The following is a 23,783-nucleotide window of genomic DNA, read 5'->3' on the forward strand; positions in this document are numbered from 1 at the left end:
TAACGTGAACGTCAGGGTGGTGAAGTCTGATTGAAGCTACTGAGAGCAGAAACTACAGCAGGAGGAGGAAACACAAGCTATACTTGTGCAAACCTGACAGAGAGCTCCGTGTAAAAATGGCGTACCACAGTCCATACAGAGCCCCCCCACACATCAACGCTCCTCCGGACCAGGGTTTCCTGTGGAATATCTTCCAGAGGTAAGTGCAGGAAAGCCGGGTTGTTTCGCTGCTGTGTGCCTGTCTCTCACTTTGCTTCGAGGTGAAAACTGCTGTCGTGTAATAGCGCGGGAGGAAGAGGGTGAGACTGGGTGGGGGTGACACTAAATATTTCATTGAGAGCTCGCTGTTTTTGTTTGTCGTTGCTCTCATCTATGCATAACTCTTTTTCGGGACAGATTTCCCGGAGTGAAATGACTGATTTTCAGTGTTACAGTTGAGCCTCAGTTGTGGAAGTAGTACTACACAGTACACAGCCTGTAGCTGCTTTATGTCACATCTGGTACTACCTTACATTACTACGCGTCTGCAGTGCCGCATAGTTGTATTGATGATGTTACATTGTGCCGAAATGAAGTCAAAGTCAGTCAGCTTGCTCAGTGAGAGTTTTCAAACCTGGGTTCAAGGACCTCCGGGAGTCCTTGAAGGGTTTCCCCTCCCCGGTTTATCCTAGCAACGGAATCACAGCTCCATTCAAAATGTTTTATTTATGTCTCCAGTGAAAACCATCTTCCACCAACACTTGAGTCTGAAGAAGTCATATAGAAATGATATAATATTCTAAAAAAGCTGGATATGACTAACTGGATCTATTTAAAACACATTGGAGAGCTTATTTCCCAAAAAAACATTGTTTTATGTTGGATTTTTGGATGTTCCCCCCCCTCCCATATTTGGATGTTAAAGTGTCAGCCACTGATAGGCATCAGTTTCAGCACAGCCTGAGTCAAAAGCGTGTCAGCAGCCAAGAAGGTCATAGAGTAGTAGGCAGAGAGGGAAATGTTCATATGCCTTGGCCCCTGGCAATAGTAAGCTATAGAGTTATGTAATACTGCAGAAGATTTTTTTTCTCACATTAGGATGCTGCTGGCATTGCAAGGCTCGAAACACCCTTTAACTAATTATTTATGTATGGTGGAAAAGCTTTAAGGTATCACATGTACACATTTTGCCTCTTTGAGGAGCAGCACCTTCTCGTGGCTGCATGCATCATTGTCATGCCAGGCGTTATTGTGACTATCATAAAAACATACAGTCATCTGTCACATGAGCCATTGCGCTGCCTCATCTGCTGCCCCTCGGTGAATATCTGGCAGAGCTTTGCTGGAATTCCCTCGGTCATGTGGTCAGAGTCAACGGAGCATGTTGACGCAGAAGGCTTTGCAATCCCTTTTACACGCACGCACCTACTAACCCATGACTCACCATCCCATTGTTGGACTGCTTTTATATACATGTTTGCTATGATATGACTACATCTGAGTGGATGCGCCACGACAAGATAAGAAAAGTAGGCTATTTGACGTCTGCCTGGCTAGATGCTGAATGAGTCACTCTCTTCCTTTTGTGTGCATGCTCATGGATGGCTATGGTATGACAAAAATGTTTGAATCCTGCATTTCAAGACTCAGACTTGACTGAGTAGCTCCTACTCACCAATTCTCAGCGTTTAATCAAATTACACATTGATTTAATCAAATAACTACTTGGCAGAAACAAATGTACCTGACAAAAGTTGTTACACATGCAGAGCTAACCGTAATTCTTTCTGCGACTTGCTTTATCCTTAGATTAAAAAGGTTTAAAGTAGGAAGAGTAGCAGTGGAATTTTCAAGCTTGGGAGCTACAGCACCAGTGCCTTACTTTTGGACCAGTTATGTGGAAAGTAGGACGGACTTTTGTTCCGCAAGCTATATTCCAGCCTGATTGCCTAATAGGAAACAGTGAAACATGGGAAAATCTGAGCAGAATAACTGACTCAGTCATGGTGTTTTGTCCTTTTCCCCCCCCCTTCTTTTAATATTGTCCCGCTGCAGCTTTTACATAGAAGTTCTGTATTTGACAGTGTGAATATGGAAACACCAGATGGTTAACTGCCTGCCTCTGCAGGCAAGAAGCAGTTTTAATGATGCTTTCAATTTTTTTTCTTTTTTACTGTTGAGGTAACTTCGCCTAAGGCTGGGCGTGTGAGCTTGTAGGAAGAAGACAGGCGGAGCGGGGAAAAGAGAGCTTATACTGTACACACACATACTTCTTTGAGATAATATCTCAGTGTTTGGTAAAGGCTGGGTACCCCCTCTGCCTCCACCAACCCAACCCATCACCACCTTCACAGTGACAAGGCTCTCATTTATGGCAGCATGCTGAGAGCGGTTCCTTCCCCAGCAGGAAGACCAGGCGAGACCGCGTGTTTGTTTTTCTTCATTTAACAGGGGAAATGCACACCGACATATAGCTGATCACCATGCCTCGATGGCTGCAGTCATAGAGTTGCGGCCGCACAAAAACGAGTCACAGCCGGGAGCAGAAACCCAGCACACTTTTTGTTTTTGTTGTTTTGTTTTGTTTGTTTGGGGGGGTCCTTCCCTCTTCTTCTCTGCTGGTATTCAAACTGTGTTTGTTGAGTGAGCTCTGCGTCAACAGGTTGGGCCTGGCAGGTTGCTAAGGAACAACTGAGTCACTGGATTTTTGACTAAGCTAGATTTCAAAAGTGTAAGGCCTCATATTTGTGCCAGAGTCCAACCTTATAATGTCTCTGCATCTCAAAGAGAGACTTGTGGCAACATTCAAGCAGATTATGATGTGTTTTTGTCCTTTATAGTTATCTATACTATCTAAATGTTCAGCTAAAGATTTGCTCTCAGCTCTGTGTGATGTCACTAAGAGCCGAGTTCCTAATTGATCCTAACATGGTGAGGCTTATGATTTGATGCCTGTTTGTTTGGGTCTCTAACTTTGTAGAGTGAAGAACTATGGTTATCGCATACATTGAATGGTGATTGGCTGAGAGCATCAGCAGAAGCTGAGATCAAAAAAGCTTCAGCGGTCTATCACCAGCTGTTTAACATGTAGACTGCAGGAGTTGTTATAGCAACAAGAACTAATCATTCAAATGGTAATGGATCCCTGCATTGATCAACTTCTCCATTTTGATCCCAAAGTCTACTTATTATCTCACTCTCTTGGGATATTTTCAAGATGTGATGTGATTGGCTAGAGGTAGCGCTGGTGAATTTGAAATCTGCTTTGATTGGCTGATGTTTGCAACTTCTGGGAATTGAAAAGCTGAACTTTTATCAATGTTTCAGCTCCAAAGTAGTGGGAGGAAAGTGAAGCTGCATAACCTAATTCCCAAGGAGTGAAGGGCAATTGAAGGCTGAAGTGTGCACATGTGAGGGCTTCTTGAGCACAGAAGCCCCACCCACCTGGTGTTTAAACCTTCTGTTTATGAGGGGCAGCCAATCAGAACAAAGTCTTCTAAAAGGGCCAGAGGAAGGGAGCATAATTATGAGATAAATTATGATCTGTGTATCAGGAAAGCTACTCTGGCATAAAGACATAGAAATGACAAAGATTGCTCTCCTTAAAGGTACTGTAAGTGTACATTAATAATTACATCGCATCCCATTCCCTTTCTTTGTTTAAAGTCTGCCAGTGAGTCACCACATCAGTAGCACTTTCCTTCAGTTCTTTCTTTAAATACCTACACAGAGTAGAAATGTACTTAAAGAAGCAGCACTACCTTTGGATGCTTTACTAGCTTTGGTGGCTCCATTAGGGCTAAAACACCTGAATAGTTGGTGAACTGTGACAGTAAATTCAATGACCCTGGTCTATGAAGCTCTTAACCCATTTGCTAACGTTTTAAAGTAGAAATGATCCATAATAATTACATCAATCCTAAGTTTAAAGCCCTTTGATTTGTTGTCACTTCACCTGTAAAACATATTCAAGTAATGAAAACTTAAGTTCTCCAAGATCCAAAGTGACCAGAGAAAACTGGCTCAAACAAAGAGCAGTGCTTTTTGCTTGCTAGTTTCCAGTCAGTTGATTTACTAACTGTATGAGCTGTAACTTCAGGATCTGGGACAAAAAGAGACTAATTTAATTTTCTTGAGTAATTCTGCTTTGTTTTGTGAAGACTTTTCTCTCTCTCTGATATAATTTAATTAAACTGTCAGTGTTGTTGGCAGGAGGCAGCCTGATACATTCTTTTATGTATTGCCAGGTAGTCAAAATAGCATTGCTGTGCACATATGTCAAATATGAGAAATTTTAACTTTTGGTTTCACTATCACTTAAAAGAATCTTCCAAGCAGGCACTATGCTGTGGGCACTAAAAGTTACGAAGCAACAACCTGTTTTAGTTTGCATTCTCAGGACCAACACACACTAACACACACAAACCTTTAGACCTTGTCTGGCTGGTTTCTCTGATCTCTGAGTGTACAAACTGTCTTGTGCACCCTGATCACAGACTTCCATTCATTCTCTGTGCACTGTTGAAACACTAACACATGATCAGCGGGATGAGGTTTCAGTTTTCGAGCGCTGGTGCATGCTGCTTTTGTGTGTTGGGATTGTGTCCTGGTGTGAAGTGGTTAAAGCAGGCGGTATCTAATCTGTGTTTTCCTCCCCAGGGTCGACAAGGACCGGAGTGGAGTGATATCAGACACGGAGCTTCAGCAAGCCTTATCGAACGGTATGGATCAGTGTCTTGGAATTTCTGCCACTACTGTTATTGTCTTTCTTTCCCGTTCTATAAATATCTATATATATCTCACCTCCTTTTCTATGTCAATATATCATTTTTCCCTTTCTTCTTAATTCCCTCTGTTCTTCTTTGCTCCCCTGTGTGTCTCTCTCTTTGTCTCCCATCTCCTCGTTACACACCACTGGTCACTGGCTCACTCTTTGATTTAAGCAACGGCATGTTAAAGCAGAAAAATGGATGGGGATTTTATTTTTATCCCATCGATAGCAGGTGAACCGGATAAAAATGAATGGAGTTTTATTTTTGTCCCAGAACAGCGGAGTAGGTGAAGAGTTTAACGGCGTAGCTCGAGAGAAAATACTTTGATATTCTTCTGTGTCCCAGCAATGACAGCCAGCGCCACACCGTACAGGATGCTAACTGAAACTGTGGGTGTGGATTTTGTCACACTCTTCAAAAGTTCAAACAAGATGAATGCTCTCACATCATCGTAATAGGAATAAGCACAGACTGCTTATAAAAGATGGAAACTGGCTTTTGTTTTGTTGACGCCAGTAATAATGACCATATTTATACAAAAGCGTGTGAAGTTAACAAATCCATAAACTATAGAAAGCAAAACTGGCACAGGAGGTCACATGATGGGTCAAATAGTTCCAATAAAATACTCCAAAAGGCACCAAACCTCAAATAGTTTCTAAAGGTCTTTCTAAAGGCAATGAACACCTGCCATTTATACGAGCTAACACATGCTTTTATACATGGAGATGATCGCTGATGCTGTGCTAAAATGCTTGTGTGGACAGAGATTAAAACATGCTAATACTGACATAGCGTAATAAAGCATTTCTATTTACCTAAGTCACTCTGAAAGCCATTTTATTGTGCTTTCTCTTCTCTCTTGCTCTTGTATAATTAAAAGTGAAGCACAGAGTTTTAAAAGGGGGGAAAATAATGCATAAATCTGCCTCTGGTTAACTATTTAAGCATGTATGCAGTGCAATTAAACAGTAGTATGACAGAATTACATCATAGTTTCTATCCCCTGGTAAACTTGGAGGAATCCTGTGTGGTTCATCAGCAGCTGACGATGTTGACATTTACTCAGCACTTATAGTCTTTTAGCGCGATAATGTGAATTTGCAATGTATTGTAGGTGACTGTTAAGTGAAACCCTTTAGCAGAGTTTTAAAGGTGAGTCAGCTGGAAGCAATTAAATGTCAGCCATGGATAACAACCCCAATCATGCCTGTGCCACATAGGCTAATGGTGGCTTAATTAACTAGTTAGCTACAGCTCATAAACTGCTTAAACTTTTAAACTCTTGCTTTTGTCTTTCATAAAGTTGTTTGTGAGGCTGGGTGACTTTATATAAGGGGTGTGCTTTCTCTCCTGCAGAATGTATTAATCTGATTGAAAACCCAGGGATGTTTCATGAGGCTTACAGCTGCTAGTAATGGAGGCACAGTCCCTCTTAGTCTTGTAGCTCTGCAGGAGGAGCTGCATTCAGACAGGGACGAGGCTTCATTTCCTTAACAAATTAAAAGAAAAGAAACAGAGTGCTTGTTATTCCTCCCCAGCGGTTTCGGGAGAAGCACTGAATAAATGATACGGGCCATCTTCTCTGCTCACATCCTGGAAAATGAAGTCACTTATTATTTGTTTATGTATTTATTTTTTTTATGCTCGTAATGATGAGGAGACACCGTTAGACCAGAAACTGTGGCACAGGGTTGATGTTTGTATATTCATTATAATATAATGTCTTCCCCCATCAAGCTTTTGTTTGATTTGCTCCAGCAGCTTTTCAAAGACTTTTCAGCAGATTACACTGCCCAGAAACCCATTTTTCTGGGCACTTCAAAAGAGAGAAAGAGGCAAAAAAGAAGTGTGAGAGCCAGCAGCAGCACTGAAAGAAGCTGTTATCGGGCTGCGCAGTGACTCTGGCACAGCATACTGATTAGTGTGTAGTGTGTGTTTGTGCGAGGCAAGCGTGTGTGCGTTGCTCATTTCATCAGATTTTTGGGTTTTTTGCCAAGGGTCAGTGAGTCTCTTCTTGTTTTTTTGGACTCGCTGTTGTGTTTGTGTGCTCCTCGCTGCGTATGCGTGCGGCGAACGGCAGGTTTCCCGGTCCAGTCTCTCCTAGTTCATTAGATTCATTGGGAAATGAAACCGAGCCAGTCAAGCCGAACACGGCGCACTGCATCCTGTCCTGCAGCTTCCTAAAGACAACCCGCCGTTCGACTGTCTGTTGCAGCTCTACTGTCTCTGCATTCTGCTTTTTTGAATCAGTTTCCTGCCATCAACTATGCTTTGTCTACTTATTCTTCTTTACCCCTGTCTCTGAGGAGAGCAGAGAGCATCAAGGTTCAGGAGGGAGGCTGGGCCAGTTAAACTCTTTTATCCTCTGCTGCTGTTTCTGCATCACATACTCTGGTTTTCTTATCGTCCATCAGCGCTCTGCCTACCTGTCTTCTGCACATAGAAAATGATCCGGGCTTCACTTCATATGTTTCTTTTTTCCTTTTGCTTTGTGCAGAAATCTTTTAATCTCCTGCTTTTTTTACATGTATTTTCTTTTTCCAGGTAGAAAAAAGAAATCAGTCGGCTAGAAAAAGGCATTTTAAACATTTTAAACATAGGATTATACAACATCTCCTCTCCTCTTACATTTCTCTTGAGGATATGGTACCGGCTGTTTTCCTGCCATGCCCTCTGTCTCCTTGTCCTCTCTTACTCTGACTTTGTCTCTTTGTCTCTCACCCTTACTTAGACAGACACACAGAGAGGGAAAGTGAAACTATCTTCCCTCCTCTCTCTCTCAGTCCTGGGTGTTACAGGACTGAGAGAGTGATGGCTCTGTGCTGTTGGAAGTGCACGTGCCTGTCTGTTTTGTCCGTATGCCTTTTAGCCGGGCCATTTGCTATAAATATGGATTTTTTTTTCTGGCCTTGTCTCTTTGCTCAGCAGTAAGCAGATACCCTACCAACTTGCCTCCATGCTCCCCCCACTCTCCTGCTTGAGTTATTTGTGTAAGAGCTCCACTGAAACTGCTGACATGCAGAGCGGGCTTGAGGAACTCAATCAGCAGCCCTTTCCGTTACACTTGTACATATGTACACTTTTGTAAAACCTGAGCTGAGTCAGATGGCATGGATATTACCCAGACAGTGTTAAGCTTTTCAGCATTTCCACCTTCTGGTGAAGGAGCTGCGTCATGCACTGAATATGTTAGATCCAGTCATTTTCTAATGGCGTGAGGCACCGGTGCCATTTTGACTGGATTCCTTCTTATGCGTTTTCCTTATATGTGACCACAAAACACACAGAGCTGACTGTAGCAGTCGCTTTAATTATAATTCTCTTTACTCTGAGCAATGACTTGCTTGGATACTCCTGTTGATAAGCTCCCAGCATACTACATAACTGTACTCTTTGCATGATTTCAAATTGCAAGGTTTGAGCGACTCCCAGAAAAAGCTAAATTGCAATCACTTACATTTATATTAATTCAACGATAATCAAGCAGCTCTGTCCCTTTGCTGCTCTCAAGGTCAAACCTTTACCTGAGTAATACAGGATGTGTGTTTCGGGAGGTTTCAAGTCTGTGTCGCTACTTTGTGAGCTTAACATTTAAAGTGTGTTTGGAAAAGTTCAAATCCGTGTTTGCTTATGTCAGGCGTGTAGGGGACAATCGACTCCCTGAACTCCATCACGACCGTTACATGTATGCGTATACACTGCGGTCAGCGCTCTCCGTTTTTCCACTCGCCCGCCTCCCTCCTCACCTCTTATATTCTCTCACTTCTGTCCACCTCGCCACTGGCAGTTCACCAGTGAGAGGGGTCCAGTGTGTGGACAGGACAGAGGGAGTATTGTCCCAGTCTGCCATCAGACGCTCACAAACATCTCAGCCATACTGGCCGCTTCACACTGGGCAGCCGCAGTGTGTCTAGCATACATTGGTGACCTCACAGCTAGCTACTGGTGTGAGGTGTGTGTGCGTGTGCATGCATGCGTGTAGAAGAGCCCGTGCGTCTGGAAAGGTCACAGCTTGTTCTCTGCTCTGCCTTTGGGCATTTTACTGCTGGCTCTAATGTTTGAGTAGCATTCACAGCGTTTTAGCTGAATCCATGTTTGAACATCCAATTTCTGCTCACGCCAACAGCTACGTAACACTGTAGTATAGAAATATCAAAGATGCATTTAAAGGAAAATTAGAAACACTGTTTTTGGACTAGTGACAAACTCTTTTAATTATAGTTATAACTTATAATAACAGCCTATAAAAATATCTGAATTTTTTTGCTCCTGAAAATTCCAGTATCCCTCGGTATTTGTTACAGTCAACTTATTACATTTAATAAAATAATTGTTGACATTTTACTCTGGATTAACCGTCAAGCGGCATTTTTCATGATCCTATATCCATATTGGATTCTGACCGGTTTATTATCTATACAGGTAACAGCCAGATGCTCTATAAAAGCAGAAGTTGTTGCTGTTTGCTAGTTTGGAGCATGTAAGTGTGTGTTAACACAATGCCACAGTCTTCCTGGGAGGCGTGATGATTTGGCCATGTTTTATAGCCACAGGACCTGGACACCTTACAGAGTTGAGCATGAACTCCTCTGTATACCAAAGTAATCTAGAGTCAAATGTGAGCTTTAGCTGTTGGCCATCTGTCCAACAGCTAAAGCTCACAGTGGATCTAAAACAGAATGACTGAAAAACAAAATCAGCAAGCAGTGACCCGCTCAAAGTCCAGTCAACCTGATTGAAATGCTGTTGCCTTAAGAGAGTTGTGCATAAATGAAGTGAATGATTCGAGTGTTTCTGCAGATTTTTTTTTTTTAAATTATCTATTAAAAATAGTTTTAGTACTAGTAATACAAACATAAAAACATGAATTATGTTTTTGACTATGAATTGTTGGTGATCAAAGTATTAGGGAGTTTCCAGTTTATCTAAATTGTTGTGTTTAAATGTGCTGTAGCACATAATTCGCTACTATTACTGAAACGAAGAAGTAACAGGCAATCATTTTGTAATGAAGTGTGTGTGTGTGTGTGTGTGTGTGTGTGTGTGTTGTTGTTTTTTTGTTTTGTTTTTTTTAAAAGCATCTGTTGCACATTAAGGAAGTATATATAGAGATGACAAACAGAAATGTAGCCCGATTAAAGAAGTATTCCTTTAACATGGTCATAAATGACACCACGCCATTCATTTTAGTCGATGAGAGATGTGGTTTGATGAAAAAAGTACTTGTGAGAAATGGCAGCAAAGAGACATGCTGTAACACTGACCCGCTTCTACAAATTGCCCTCACATCTATATGCTAATAATACTTTATGATTGTTGCTTTAGTTCATTATTTAGTTCGTTTTGGATGAAAGTGGAATATAGATTCTGGCCCAAATCCCAGCGTCAGTAAGAGCCTCAGGCCTGTCCCAAAACGGCTCTATCCACAGTCCTAGACGGCCTCAGCCATCAATAAAACAAACTGAGCAAGAGGGAGGAAATGACTAGTGTCCTCTGAAGCACACAGTACTTAGTGTACCAAAATCTTAAAGTTTTGAGGTCCTGAAATTGTTTCAGCTTCATATTATTTATTTAGACGCTTTAATGGGCTTTCCCAAGTAAAATCGAGGTGTGAATAAATCAACAATAAAGCAATTTCTGTGTTATGTTTGATTTGAAACCTTTTTATTTAAATGAGATCCTCTTATCTAAGCTCTTGAGGCTCGCGCTGCAAACCTGCTTACTGCTGTGCTGACATAGCTGTGGAGGAAAATCAAAAACAAGCAGCACGGTGTGAAAAACGCTCCAGAGTTTTGGCAAGCTGTTGAAATTCTGCAGAGGCTGTTTTAGGATCTGCAAAAAGAGTTTCAGGAAACAACCTTAGGTCAGCAAATGTAGGCAAGAGAGCTCAAGGTACTGCAATGAGAACCAAACTGCAAATGTTTTGTTCACCTCATCTCCTCGGGTCGCTTCTCTTTTGTTATCTCTGCTCCTTTTGTGCGTTTCCTTGCCTCCCCTCGCTTCTCTACATCTTCTCAGACACGCTTCTCTTTATTCCTGGTCCTGAACTGCCAGCCTGCCTGTAATAAAGTGAGGTGGTGAGTCAGCAGCTATTTAGATGGCCTGATAAATCTCACTGTCTTGAGAGTGTGAAGCAGGCTATAAAAGTATAAACACTCACCTGAAGTAAAGACCTATTGCTCTTTTTCGCGCCCACCTATATGACAGGTAGATTCACTTGTAATTGAAGTTTGTCCTCTAGATGAAAAATAATGATGCGTAGCTGGAAAAAAAAAGACATAAATTGTCATAAAACTCACCCCCGCTTTTTTAAAAAAACTGCAAAAGTCTTGAGCCACCCCTCATTTCTTTGTACTTTGCTGGGAAAATGCGCCAATGGGTGCAATAACAGATATGTAGAGAGAGAGTATTGTAACAAAATCTTAAGGTCAATATTTGATATGACCACCTTTAATCTTCTGCACAGATTGAACTGTCTTAGTCAAGCTTTCCTGTCACTTCTTCAGGAACAGTTCTCCAGGCTTCTAAGAGCTCGTCTGCATCAATGCATCAAAGCTCACGGCAAATTTCAGAATGCTGATGTGCTCGTTCTTCTTCATTGCAGCCACCACATTCTCCTTTAACCTCCTAAGACCCAGACTTTTCCACGGCATGCATTTTTAATTTCTCTTTGATATTTAGGCATATTGGGGCCCGATGAATGTAAAAACAAAGAATTACCTTATTTTTGTTTTTATGAAAAACCAGAGCCACATATGAGGATATTCGTTTAAAATTTTGATAGAACAGTAGCAGTATAATGTCCTTATAAGTGGATATCAGGCCCTTGAAGAGCAAAATTGAGTATTTTGGTCTAAATAACCCAAAATGTTATTTAAACATATGTGGACGCCAGGTCCTAGGAGGTTAAAGCATTACAGACATAATTCACTGTTTGCTTGACTTCTTCATACTTAAACACACAGACACGCACACATGCACAAAAACTCATAAACATGAAGACACAACATATCTACCTCATCCAGGAGATAAAACTCTGCCCAAGAGTACTTGAGAGTATTTATATATTTTTGCATTTAGTAAAATGTTTACTTAATTTTTTTTTAAATTTATTATGGCACGTAAATACAACGAAAGATTTATACAGTTACTCGATTACCAAAATAATTGGCAGTATGTTTGGGATCACTGTTATGCTTTCTAGGTGGTGTTGCGTGATAGGGTCGCTGTGGCTTAGGAGGTAGCGCAGGTCACCTACTGATCGGAAGGTTGGTGGTTCGATCTCAGGCTCCTCCAGTCTGCATGTCAGTAACCCCAAGTTGCTCTCAGTTTAGAGACAGTGCTTGTGAGAATGGGTGTGATTGGGTGAACGTGGCACATTGTACTCCGGGAGAGTAGAAAAGCACCGTATAAGAATCAGTCCATTTACCATAGATCAAAATTTAATGTTTTTTTCTGCATTAATAATTCCAACAATTCCAACTTTATTAAAACAACCCCGCTGACTTAAATAAAGCCCCAAATCATGACAAAGTCTCCACCATGTTTTCCAGATGGCTGTAGACACTCACTGCTGTACCTCTGTCCTGCATTCCTCCAGATAATCATTGTAATTTAAACCAAAATTTCACATTCGTCAGTCAGAGTTGTTTGTTCTGTGTAGACACAACACTGGTTCATCCCTTGATTTAGATCCAATTTTTTTAATGATTTACATGTCAGTGTTAAATAAATAAAACCTTCAAAAGCCTGGAGAACTGTTACTGGAGACCACTTTAAAAAAAAAATCCAAGCAAGCGTGACTCCTTGGGCGCAAAACATAAAGAAATCGGGGGTGGCCTCATAGACATAGGCTGTCTTCACAGCATAAACTTTTGATTTGTCATTGCTGGAGTGGAATTAATCACAGTATTAATGGCTCTGTTCTAATCAAGTGTCCTTTGAGGATGACGGTGTGATAGTGAGTCAGCAGGCACAATAAATCATGTTAATGGCAGACGGTTTGACGTGCCATTAAAGGACAATCACAGTAGATTAGTAACATTTGTGATAGGTGATATCAGGGATTGCTGCTTTCTGCAGGTTTCAGGTCCCTGCCACGGCAACTCAACAGCTGCTGTGAAAAAAAGTGTGTCTGCAAAATCCTTCCCTCTTCACTCATTCACATCTCTCATAATAACGCACATGAGACTACACTAATGATCATCATTTTTCATTATCATCTGCTTGATGGGTTACTATGGTAATTTTCTGATTTATGAAACGTAAAGCGCCGCAGTGTGGGCTTGTTCGCATTGAAAGTCATCTGCCTTACATGGACACTACCAATGTATTTCATGCACAGTGCACATATAATCATAATAACAGTGGCAGGAAGTACATTTTATAGATAGTACAGTCAAGTATGTCTACAGTACTGTTATGTTTGGTCAAATGAAGCCGGGCGTTGCATTTCAGTTATCGTCTCGAGATAATGAACTCATTAAAAAGCAGTAAAATCAGATTCTTTCTTGGGTATGTCGTGATCTTAGGAAATAAATACAGGCCCCGCTAAAATGCTAATCTTGTGAAAATGTTTAATTAAGCTCCAATAGCAAGAAGAGTGTTTATTTTCTGTTTATTGTGATGATGCCAATTTTAACTGCAGTTCCACACAGTTGGTGTTAAAAAACAAAAAATCCCACGGCTGCTGTGGCTCTTACAAAACTCTACTGCACTCCCTAAAGATTTATTATATCATTACTGCTACCTCAGCTCTGTTATCATTATATCAGTTTCTTTGGGGCATTTAGCAGCTGGATGTTGCTGCAGGTCTTGGTGTATTTTTAACCAGCGCTCCTCTGTTTCACAGGCACGTGGACTCCTTTCAACCCAGTGACCGTCCGCTCCATTATATGTAAGTGACCAGTGACGGTGAGACAACCAACTTCCACACACTGCCTCTTGTTCTGGAAATATTCAGGTTGTTTATCTGCCTCCATGCCATGACAACCAGATTAGTTCATTAAACAGCGAGCAATCTGAAGACACAAACAAGCCTCTGCTGTTCTCCTGCTTTAGTGGAAACCTGCAGCCATCAATAAAACCAGGAAGAGGGGAATATCTGCAAGGAAATTGAAAAGCTGGTCCTAAAGGGCAGCTGAGAGTTTCCTAAGACTTCAAATATTGATCTGTTGACTCTTTTATAATATACAGCTGAGGTTAAAAACTGGAAACTTTGCAGTGTAGTTGATCTTTTAAACACACTGACTCTGAATCACACTGTACTAAACGATTCTTTTGTACTTTCTGTACACGAATGGCTGTGGCTTATTTATTTTTAAACTCCAAGACCAGAAGTATGTTAAAAAATGTCTGTCCCTGGGTCTCGCATGTACTTTGCACTCTCCGTTTGTTGTGCGACTTCCAAAGTAAATCCGTATAATTCCATCGCCTCTCCTTTCCACTGCACCATGCGCAGTAAATCCATTGTTTAGTACTCCCACAGCAAGAAGCATATCCTGTGATAACACTCCCTTTGTTGGGAGGTAATTGGATTGAAGCGCATGGGGGTGAGGAGTGGAGTACTGGTGGGGGGGATCAAGCTGTTTTCTTTCGCTGTCTTATGAGGCAGGAGTTAGTCAAGTGTGAGTCTTGCTGTCCCACACTGTTAATTCTGCTGTTCCCTGATAGCCCTGCAAAGATGTATGCGGTGCCGTACTCACTCTCGTGTCCTTAAAACTGTCCCAACCACATTTAATGTCCAGAATGTCTACCAGTGTGCGTGCATATGCATATATGTTGTCAGTACCGGTGCATTTAATATGCGTTATATTCTACTTCAGCCATGTTCGACAGAGAAAATAAAGGCGGGGTGAACTTCAACGAGTTTGCCGGTGTGTGGAAGTACATCACGGACTGGCAGAACATCTTCAGGAACTACGACAGGGACAACTCCGGCTTCATCGATAAACAAGAGCTTAAGCAGGCACTGACTGGATTCGGTGAGCAACAAAGTATGCTTGTGTACTAAAATTTAGGGTGCTGGTGGAGGGCTCGATGGTCTCTAGGCTGTTTCTACACGGTCAGTGTTTTTGTCTTTTCAGTTTTCTGTGTGTGTGTTTTAGATACAGCAGCTAGACACCAAATGAGTATATTTTAATCCTACTTTTTTTTACTAACCACCACATATACAAATGCTTTCAATTCATATATTTTGACAAATGTTAATTTGCGACTTTAAATTGGCCTGTAAAAAGCCAGAAAAAGTTGGGGTGCTTTGCAAACTAAATTCAACAGGAAGTGCTACAGACAACTAATAAAGTGTTGAACATTTGAGATTTGGCTGTTTGTTAGCAGGCAGGTCAGTTTATCACCTTGACATAGTGTTGGAGTAAGTACAAAATGTTGTTTGGCCTTTCTTGACAAGACGTCATCTGGGCGACGGCACCTGACTCCAAAGCCAGCATTAATGGTGTTTCCACTGCCTCCAACTGTGCAGAAAACATGCCGAATAGTTCCAGTTCTCCGTGATCTGACGAAGGGAGAACACAAAACATAATCGTTACTCAAACTACAGCAAGACAGTTTTATCTGCTGAGTCCATTTTAAACGAGTTTAGAGCCACAGAAGGGAGCAGCAGCATCTTGTGGACTTTCTCTGCATTCAGTGGTGGAGTTTAAGTTGCATTGTTTTGAATGCATTGCTGCCCGAAGGCCTGAAGATCATTGCCATTCACTGTTGGTTTTCAGCCTTGTCTGCTGTGTGCATATATTAAAGGATTTTTTGAACAGCAGATAGTATTACCTGCTTTGTACTTATACAATAAGAAATACGGCTATTAGACTGTGTGTCTATGCTGTCTTTACACTGTTAAGACTGTCGTGTTGCTCATTAACCTGATGAGTTGCTCATTGGTGCTGTTTAAGCATTATGCAGCTTTTTTCAGTCTCATTTTTCTCCAACTTTTATGAAACAATTTTCTTTCACCAAATTGAGCAGATGTGTTTTGTCAGTATTAAAATCAGTTTAAATAATTTACTAATCAGCAGTAAAGTGACCAAATTAATAAATAAAAAAAGAACCTGTGAATGAAATGAGAGTGAAATCTGCCTGTGGGCTACGTTTGTGGTCAATGAAAAAGAAAGATTTCTTCGAAATAGCTGTTTTACTTTGCATGTTTTTGGTGTTTCTTTGTGTTTCCGTATTTTCTAAATCTGCTTCACGAGACTCCTGAAGATCAGAAGACACAGAGGCTCATATTCACTGTATTGTTTTCACTGGCAGTGGCAGGAGCGTCTCAGTAAAGCAGATGTACAGTATCACACTGATGGCGGCTGTCCCGTGAATGCCTTAATCTGACCGTATCATAACATGTCTCGAGTACAGCCACAACTTGTTCTTCTGCCCAAGCCAGTCTGCGTTCATTCCACCCAGCCTGGAGCTCTGCCACAGTCAATTTGCATATGTCATGGTTCACTTAAAAGTCATTACCTGGCCAGGAGCCTCGTGTATGTAGAGGCTGTCATGCCCTCAGTGGCTCCAGGAGCTTCTCACAGTCTCAAGGTCCAGGATACAAATTAAGGGGTGGGGAAAGAAATCGACACAGCATAGCATCCTGATAGTTTGTGTGGCAATATCGTATCGATATAGAGACATCCAATATCAATACTTTATTATTCAGTGACAATGTTGCTGTGCTAAACTGTTTCATTTTGTAGCACAGAAATAACTGAAATGAGCTGTATCTTATTGGATAAAACAGATACTGAGAAAGCTGTACTTTGAGGACATAGCTTGCAATTAAAAAAGGTAATAAATCGCAGTAAATGTTTTTGTGATAGCATTTTGCAAAAGTAAAGAAAACAAATCCCAATCGTATGATGTTGCAGGGTGCGTGGTGATTCCCACCTCAACAAAGACCCAGAGGTGAACGTCCAGCATCTGCCATAGCAGAGTTTAGACCAGAAATCAAATGCATTATAAATCATCCTTTATCAGAAAACAAACTGAGTGGGTGAATGTGTAGGACAGCTTTGAAATGACGGCTGTGTTACTGTTGTGTGCAGGCTATCGTCTATCGGACCAGTTCTACGGCACACTGATAGAGAAGTTCGACCGCCAGAGGAAGGGACAGGTGGCCTTCGATGACTTCATCCAGTGCTGTATTGTACTGCAGGTAACAGAGTCGCACTGACTGTAGTGTGCATGTAAAAGACTTGAAGTGGACTTTCAATCATGTATTTTTATGAGCCAGTTTCTTCCTTCTCAGTAATTTCATGCAGCTATAGAAGAGGCTGCTAAGTGTGACAAAAAGCCTAAAGAAGTAAATGGTATTAATAATAATGAGATAATGCTTCTGGCTAATCTGCAGTAAATCCTTTTTCTGTGCTTTTGCAGAGGTTGACTGATGTTTTCAGGCGATATGATACGGATCAGGACGGCTGGATCCAGGTTTCATATGAACAGTATCTTTCCATGGTCTTCAATATAGTATAATATACACGGCTCACCACAGAAGAGCACAACTGGACACAACTGTGCCAAAGCTACCGGCACCTCCCGGAAGTCTGCCATGATGGACGCTGCAAGATTTTTTTAAATTTTTAATGCCTTGCTGTTGTTTTTTGTTTTGTTTTTTTTGGGGGGGGGTTCACTTTAATTTATAAAGTTAACAACACAATTTTTTCTGTTTATTTTCCAAATCATTTATCTGGAAGTATAACTCAAATGCTTGATATAATGAAAAAAAAAAAATCTTGTAGTGTTTTTGTTTGTTGACCAATCTGAACATTGTCTGTGTCGGCGACTCCGTGTGGGGGAACATTATGGACGCATCTGTCTTTCTGTCTGTCTGTTAATGTTGACATTAAATGTCTTAACTTTAATTGATTACATTAAAAAAAGAAAAGAAAAAAAGATCAGTCGAGAGTGAAATAATGCATTGTAAATACGATTTCAAATGCATTGCATGCTTTTCAGGGAAATTTCACCCCACAGTTGAAGCATGCTTTCCCTTTCTCTTGACTTTTTCCTCAGCCCTATTTTGCTCAAAGCCATGTTTACAAAACTGTGAGAGCAGGAGACGCCCTGCTTTGAGATTCACTCACATGCCAGCTTACATGCCATATTTGTACAAAATTATTTTTAACAGCAAATCTTCAAATGTGAGAACATACAGTTGGTTTTTTTTGTTTGTTTGTTTTTTTGGTAGAGGGTAAGCATAATGCCTTTAGTAAAGCTTATTTTTTGTGCATGATGCCTTAAAATGTGTACAAACAAACAGGAAAAAAACACAAAAGAGAAATCTTTTATTAAAAACAGAAATAAGAGAATCTGATGTGGAGTTTGCTCTCATTATTTCCAGCTTCACAAAGCCTGGCATGCCTGGCTTTGCAAGGAAAACTGGATTTAAGGCTCAGTGTCTCCCTCTGCTGTGTGTTTCCGGTTTTTACCACTGCAATGCACCAAGCTTGTGTGCGTCCCAGAACCTTTTGCATTTGTTTTTGTTTCAGTCGGGAAGGTAAAAGAGTTGCTCCTTGATAGCACAGTTCAATCGAAGCCAGCTTCGTCAAGTACAGCTGAGGTTATATTTTTGCTTTGAGATATTTTTCACTGAACTTTGTCGGGTTTTTTTTTAAAAAGTTTTTATTTAGACCTTCTAGGTTTTTTCATGCGAGTGTTAGCAATGGCGCTAAAACATTTGCGGACACTGACACCACTTTTAAGGTTTAATTGTCAGAGTAAAACATTTGGAAAAGACTCTATAAAGACAATTTTAGTTCCAGTAAAATCCTACAGCGCTCAGCATGGAGGCGAAGACACGGGAAGAGGTGAGAGGAAAGTGCAATCACATGATATGGACGCTAGGGGGCAGTAGAGGCTGCTAGTAAGGTGAAACAAGCTAATGAACAGCTGTGATTTAATCTTGGGGTATTTTTCAGTATTTATTTTATAATCCTTGTTCACAGCAGATGTTATTTATTTTTTTAGTTCCTAAGAGGAAAAAGTAATAATAATAATAAATTTGAGCTTTTTTTTTTTTTTTTTCCTTCCAAGAAGCCAGACTTTCTTGTCATTTTAAATTGCTCTTCTTGAGTAATCGGCCTCCAGACTTTATGAAGTTATTTCAGATAGCTGTGATTGCTAAAAGACATAAGTCTATGGCAAAACAGCTTTCTGTATGACCTCTGCAAGCGGGGTTGAGCGCACACAACACCGCTTAAAACGCTTCTTTTCCCTTGAAATCACTCTGGTAGTGTATGAGTGTAAAATGCGGTGTGAGACAAATTGTCTTTGCGCCTCACTTCACCGGGCTTTGTCATCCTCAGAATAGCCTGTGAGGTGAACACATCCAGTAGCTTCTCTCCTGGATGTAGTTTCCTCTGGGTGTGGTTGACGCTCGGTTTCCCGGGATGAACCTAAACAATGTCAGGTTGACTGCCTGCTGCAAGTTAAGGCCACAATCACTGGCACACACACACTGACCCAAAGTGCTCACCTCAACCCAGATGATATCTTTCAGAGCCTCGTTCACTGTCATTATTTTATCAACTCTGTCCACATAAGACAATTTACGTCCCATCTCCATCCCGCCTACTGTGAAGTTAAAGCTTAACGTCTCTGGGTAAGCCTCTTTCTAAGTGTTGTGGGCCGCACTGGTTTCTCCCTGTGCATCTTTCTCGTTCTCTGTCATTAGCTGCAGGTCAGACTGTGGTCTCGGAGAGAACGGGATCCGTGGTTACTGTGGCAATAAACCGGCCCGAGGTGCGTAATGCGGTGAACCAGGAGACAGCGAGGCGTCTGCTGGAGGAGCTGAAGGCCTTTGACAGTGACCCAGGCTTGAACGTGGCTATCCTGCATGGGAAAGGTAAGATAGTCCTGTGGGGAAGGTTGGGGCTTAAATTGAGGCAGATATTTGCAGAAGCGTTACAGAGTCTTGTTAAGAGATTTTGTTAGTAGTAATCCTCCTAAGTGTCGCCCAGATTCTCATCCTCTTATTTATCTGTAATTAATACTTAAGCATGTCAGGCTTACAGCCGATCGTGAATATTAAGGAATATCTCTGTGAGCATTTCGCCTTAAAATGAGTTGATTTTCAAGCCGGGCAATAATTTTGGCTGAAGGGAAAAAACGCTGTGGCACCAGTGTCTGAGTGAGTAACCAACAAACTTTTAACTGGAAATAGAGAGGAAAAAAAAGTCTTAGTATTAATTCATTCTCTGTGTTTTAACAGTATTTATACCTTGTCTCATGTATTAGTTAAAAATGGAAACTTGGCTTCCTGCTCACAGAGAGCACGACTGTTTCATTCTTCATTCATTTGCTGTAACAGAAATATGCTGGATATAAAATTAGTTTTTTAAAAGAACATATTTAAAATTCTACTTTAATGTACCTTAGAGTGTAATTATTCTAGGAATGAGTTGTAACATCCCATATGGAAAAGAAATAGTAAAAACTTATATGTGATTACTCATGAAAGTGGCCACTTTCTCATTACTTTCATACATTGTTTTAGTAAGTATCCAAAACATACAAGTTTCATTATATAATTTTTCAAGGGATCTTATATCTGTTTTCACTCTTATATGCTTTTCATACAAGTTTCACACAAGACAGATACAAACTTTATAAGATTTATATATATCTTTTTCATATGGGATATTTTTTAAAATAAAGAAATAGTTCCCCCAGGTTTAAAGGCCACCATTAAAGAAACACTGCCTGGAAAGAAATGCCCATCTTTGTTAACTTGCTGAGAAGATAATGAGACTGACACTACACTCAGTGTCTGTAGAGGTAATTCTCCTCAGTCGCTGTGATTGTGAGTGATGTGACAACTACATCAAAGCAATGGAGAAAAACTGCAAAGGTAGAGCCATCAGTCTGTTAGCTTAGCATTAAGAGTGCAAACTGGATCAATGTCAGCGGATGCTGAGGGTCATAGTGCACAGCGGTGTTTCTGCACAGTCAATCACTACAAACCTCCAAACTTCATGTGGCCACAATGTAAAGCATCGAATACAGTGGCGTAAAGCACGCCGCCACTGGACTCTAGAGCAGTGGAGACGTGTTCTCTGGAGTGATGAATCACTCTACAAGCACTTCCTTCTTCTCCTCAGTACCTTCTATCTAACATTCACACTCCAATGAATGCATCAGGAGCAACCTTGCAAATCAGAGAGGGAGGCCATTTCCGGCCACAGTCTAATGCAGCTGTAGGATATAATGGGATACTCACTAAAAATGGACGTAACTTCTTTCCATCCCGCCTTAGCCCTTAATTTCTTCCTTACTTCCATCCTCAGCATTCATCCCACCTTCCCTCACATCCGCTTGACCCAGCTTTGCTACTATGGCTGCTTAGATCTCAACCAAACAGTGAGATGACTAGGCAAGAGTGCACTCGGTAACAACACACACACACCCACACTTGTAAGGTAGCCTGCACTATGTCAGCCGCAGATCCAAAGTTATGCCACAGCTCCTAATGCTTCTAAAAATAATCATATCCCACACACTCCTTCCTTTGGTGGAAATAATGTCTTCAGTCTGGATCAACCTGTCTGCTCCGGCCTCTGAGCGTACACTCCAAAAGCCGGAGCATCTCCAGATGATGGCTGCTGATGGCGCTGTGAAATGAAAACTGTGTGTGTAACAGAGTAATTAGCTTTTATTAAACTGGTGAGCAATTAGCAGCACAGTGGGTAAAAGTCGCTCTGTCGTGATTCCCTCTACATCTGTAATCTGATTTTAATCATCGAACCACAGTTTCCTGTCAGCGGGCTGTCCCGTGTTCCTGCTCCAGGATAACTTGACGACTGACCTTCAGTGATGATTAGCAGTGCGTCTGTGCTGCGAAATGACAAGCGGGGAGTTTCTAGTTTCAACGTAGTGGTTCTGCAAACATAAGGAATCCATTTTGCTCAAATTAGCGCCGACACAGCTCTCATTCTTCAGCGTCCGAATGTGTGTTTTTAAACGTATGAAATTAAGAGTAATTGCTTTCAGCGGGTTTTGAATATGCTCGGACATATTTGGAGTGTTTGAGATTCGGATTTCTGTGGGAGTTTGTGGTTCAGGTGCAATCAGCTGTGTCACTGTAAGACCTGAACAGATGGAAAGACACTTTGAATGTTTTTTAATTTTGCAGTAGCTCCAGAGAGTGAGACAGAGGAAGGAGGCAAAGCTGGTTATTATGGGTTGGTCACGGTATTAACTAGTTGCTCATGTAGTTCATTCAGATTTATGAGGGAGGACATTAAAAGTTAGATTTTATTCTTAAAGAGAGGGAAGTTTTACTTTATCACAGAGAGCTGTTTCAGTTCAACTGCTGCATGGAACACCACAGCAGGTGAAGTACAGGTGTTTGCACGTTAGCGGCTCTTATCAGCTGACTGTCAGTAAGCCGTTTACAATATTTTCTGCAGCTGTCCTTTCTCACGTGTTGCATACAGTAAGGAAACTGTCTGATTCAGGCATTTTAACACTACTGGATGTTCTCCATGTGTTTTAGGTGAGAGAGCTGCCTGAACACGGGCAGAGTGAAGTGTGGTTAGTGCACCAGACCATTCGCTTTTTTAGTAAACACTTTGCAGTTAGAGATCGGCTGATTCGCACTCTCATATGCGCGTCTTTCGGGTGCGTTCTAGAGAAGCAGTCAGCGGACCAGGATGTGCAACATAAAGCTCAGCGAGCTCAGTGAAATTCAGCCATCAATAATCGTTTTATTTTTATTTCTGCTGCGATATGTCAAAATGCCATGTTGAAACCGAAAAAATTGCTTCATAAAAATGTAAGCGCACAATTATATAGTGATTTCTAACATATTTGGCTCGGAGTCACTAAAGAAGAGTTGGCGTGCCAGATTATGGAGCCAACATAATGAAGTAAGGCTCTTGTGTTTAGAGGCTGGTGGCTTTTTTTAGGTTGGTTTTTTTTCATTTTTGTGCCATTTATAGTTGTTTGTTTTGTTAAAGTGAGGTGGCTGCTGCATTTCTGTAGCCCAGTGTTATTTGCGGTCGTGGCGGTCGTGGCTCAAGAGTTGGGAGGTCGCCTTGTAATCGGAAGGTTGCCGGTTCGAGCCCCGGCTTGGACAGTCTCGGTCGTTGTGTCCTTGGGCAAGACACTTCACCCGTTGCCTACTGGTGGTGGTCAGAGGGCCCGGTGGCGCCAGTGTCCGGCAGCCTCGCCTCTGTCAAGTGCGCCCCAGGGTGGCTGTGGCTACAATGTAGCTTGCCATCACCAGTGTATGAATGTGTGCGTGAATGGGTGGATGACTGGATGTGTAAAGCGCTTTGGGGTCCTTAGGGACTAGTAAAGCGCTATATAAATACAGGCCATTTACCATTTACATTTACCATTTGTCAGCATTGAAAGGTTTGGCTGTGATGGCCTGAAGAGAAGAGTTGAAGTTAAGGAGAGATGCTCGTGTGCTCTCAGGCTGAGATGTTAGTGTATAATACGATATCGGCTGTGACATCCTCAGGGATTTTATTTATTTGCCTTGATCAGGTTGACCAATGATGAGTTTTTGTGTGTTTTGTTTTAGTTAAATTCTTAATAAATAAATAAGTAAATAGAAAAAAAGCGCTTCTTATTATCCCTGTGAAACTGCATCTTTTTGTAACTTCTGTGGAAACAAAACTGTTTCAATTCTCGTAACATTGATTCCTTTCTTCGGTAACAAACCTGAAGGTTTCCTTGTGATCTGTCTGTCGCTTCTGCTCATTTCCTCTTACAAGGACAAAGGAGATAAGGGTGCTCCTTCACAATGCTGCTCCCATAAACAGGGTGACACACTGTGTTTCTGTAATTGCCTTGTGCTGACCCACAGCTGCAATCAAAAGCTCCCAGTCGATGGGTGTTGCTTCCGCATGCATTCATTAAATTCGTTTTCATTACTGTTACATTACAGAGGGAGGAGGATTTTATGAGTCCCTGCCCGAAACTGTGACACAGTGTTTGTAGGCCTCTCGGGCAATGTTGTAATTACCACATGAATCCAACAGGAAGGGGCTGTGGTTGCAATATGTTACTCTTCTGTCG

At 41.4% G+C, this 23,783-nt stretch overlaps 2 protein-coding genes and 1 long non-coding RNA gene across 4 annotated transcripts in view; 2 read left to right on the top strand and 1 right to left on the bottom strand.

Annotated features, from left to right (window-relative positions):
- Nucleotides 1-18,069, top strand: pdcd6 (programmed cell death 6). 2 transcript variants are annotated; one of them, XM_086305923.1, is made up of 6 exons: nucleotides 1-199; nucleotides 4,639-4,700; nucleotides 13,606-13,650; nucleotides 14,579-14,749; nucleotides 16,802-16,911; nucleotides 17,133-18,069. In XM_086305923.1, the coding sequence occupies exons 1-6, from the start codon at nucleotides 117-119 to the stop codon at nucleotides 17,229-17,231; spliced, it is 570 nt and encodes a 189-aa protein (XP_086162049.1). In that variant the 5' UTR covers nucleotides 1-116; the 3' UTR covers nucleotides 17,232-18,069. The 2 variants fall into 2 exon arrangements, with proteins under 2 accessions (XP_086162049.1, XP_086162050.1); XM_086305924.1 differs by having other exon boundaries at nucleotides 4-199; nucleotides 14,579-14,737.
- LOC147321814 (uncharacterized) lies at nucleotides 10,199-21,113 on the bottom strand. The gene is made up of 5 exons (XR_015131023.1): nucleotides 20,977-21,113; nucleotides 15,110-15,267; nucleotides 10,915-11,016; nucleotides 10,686-10,813; nucleotides 10,199-10,586 (listed from the first exon to the last, which is right to left on the bottom strand). It is a non-coding gene; the product is annotated as an uncharacterized LOC147321814 (long non-coding RNA).
- Nucleotides 18,196-23,783, top strand: part of LOC147321815 (uncharacterized) — a 22,116-nt gene continuing 16,528 nt past the window's right edge. The window contains exons 1-2 of the mRNA XM_086305922.1: nucleotides 18,196-18,565; nucleotides 19,432-19,602. Coding sequence (XP_086162048.1) covers nucleotides 18,406-18,565; nucleotides 19,432-19,602 — 331 coding nt within the window. The 5' untranslated portion in view covers nucleotides 18,196-18,405. The remainder of the gene's footprint in view (nucleotides 18,566-19,431; nucleotides 19,603-23,783) is intronic.

Source organism: Aulonocara sp. 'chitande type north' Nkhata Bay, linkage group LG9 (assembly GCF_057382095.1).
Source record: "Aulonocara sp. 'chitande type north' Nkhata Bay isolate Kocher_YH1m ecotype deep benthic linkage group LG9, A_spYH_male_GT1.1, whole genome shotgun sequence".
In the NCBI taxonomy this organism is placed as follows: domain Eukaryota; kingdom Metazoa; phylum Chordata; class Actinopteri; order Cichliformes; family Cichlidae; genus Aulonocara; species Aulonocara sp. 'chitande type north' Nkhata Bay.

Excerpts from the sequence above, each read along its gene's own strand:
- pdcd6 (XM_086305923.1), top strand. The coding sequence starts at position 117 with ATGGCGTACCACAGTCCATACAGAGCCCCCCCACACATCAACGCTCCT. Across the intron at positions 200-4,638 it reads CTGTGGAATATCTTCCAGAG|GGTCGACAAGGACCGGAGTG; the intron begins GTAAGTGCAGGA and ends TTTCCTCCCCAG. Across the intron at positions 4,701-13,605 it reads TCAGCAAGCCTTATCGAACG|GCACGTGGACTCCTTTCAAC; the intron begins GTATGGATCAGT and ends TCTGTTTCACAG.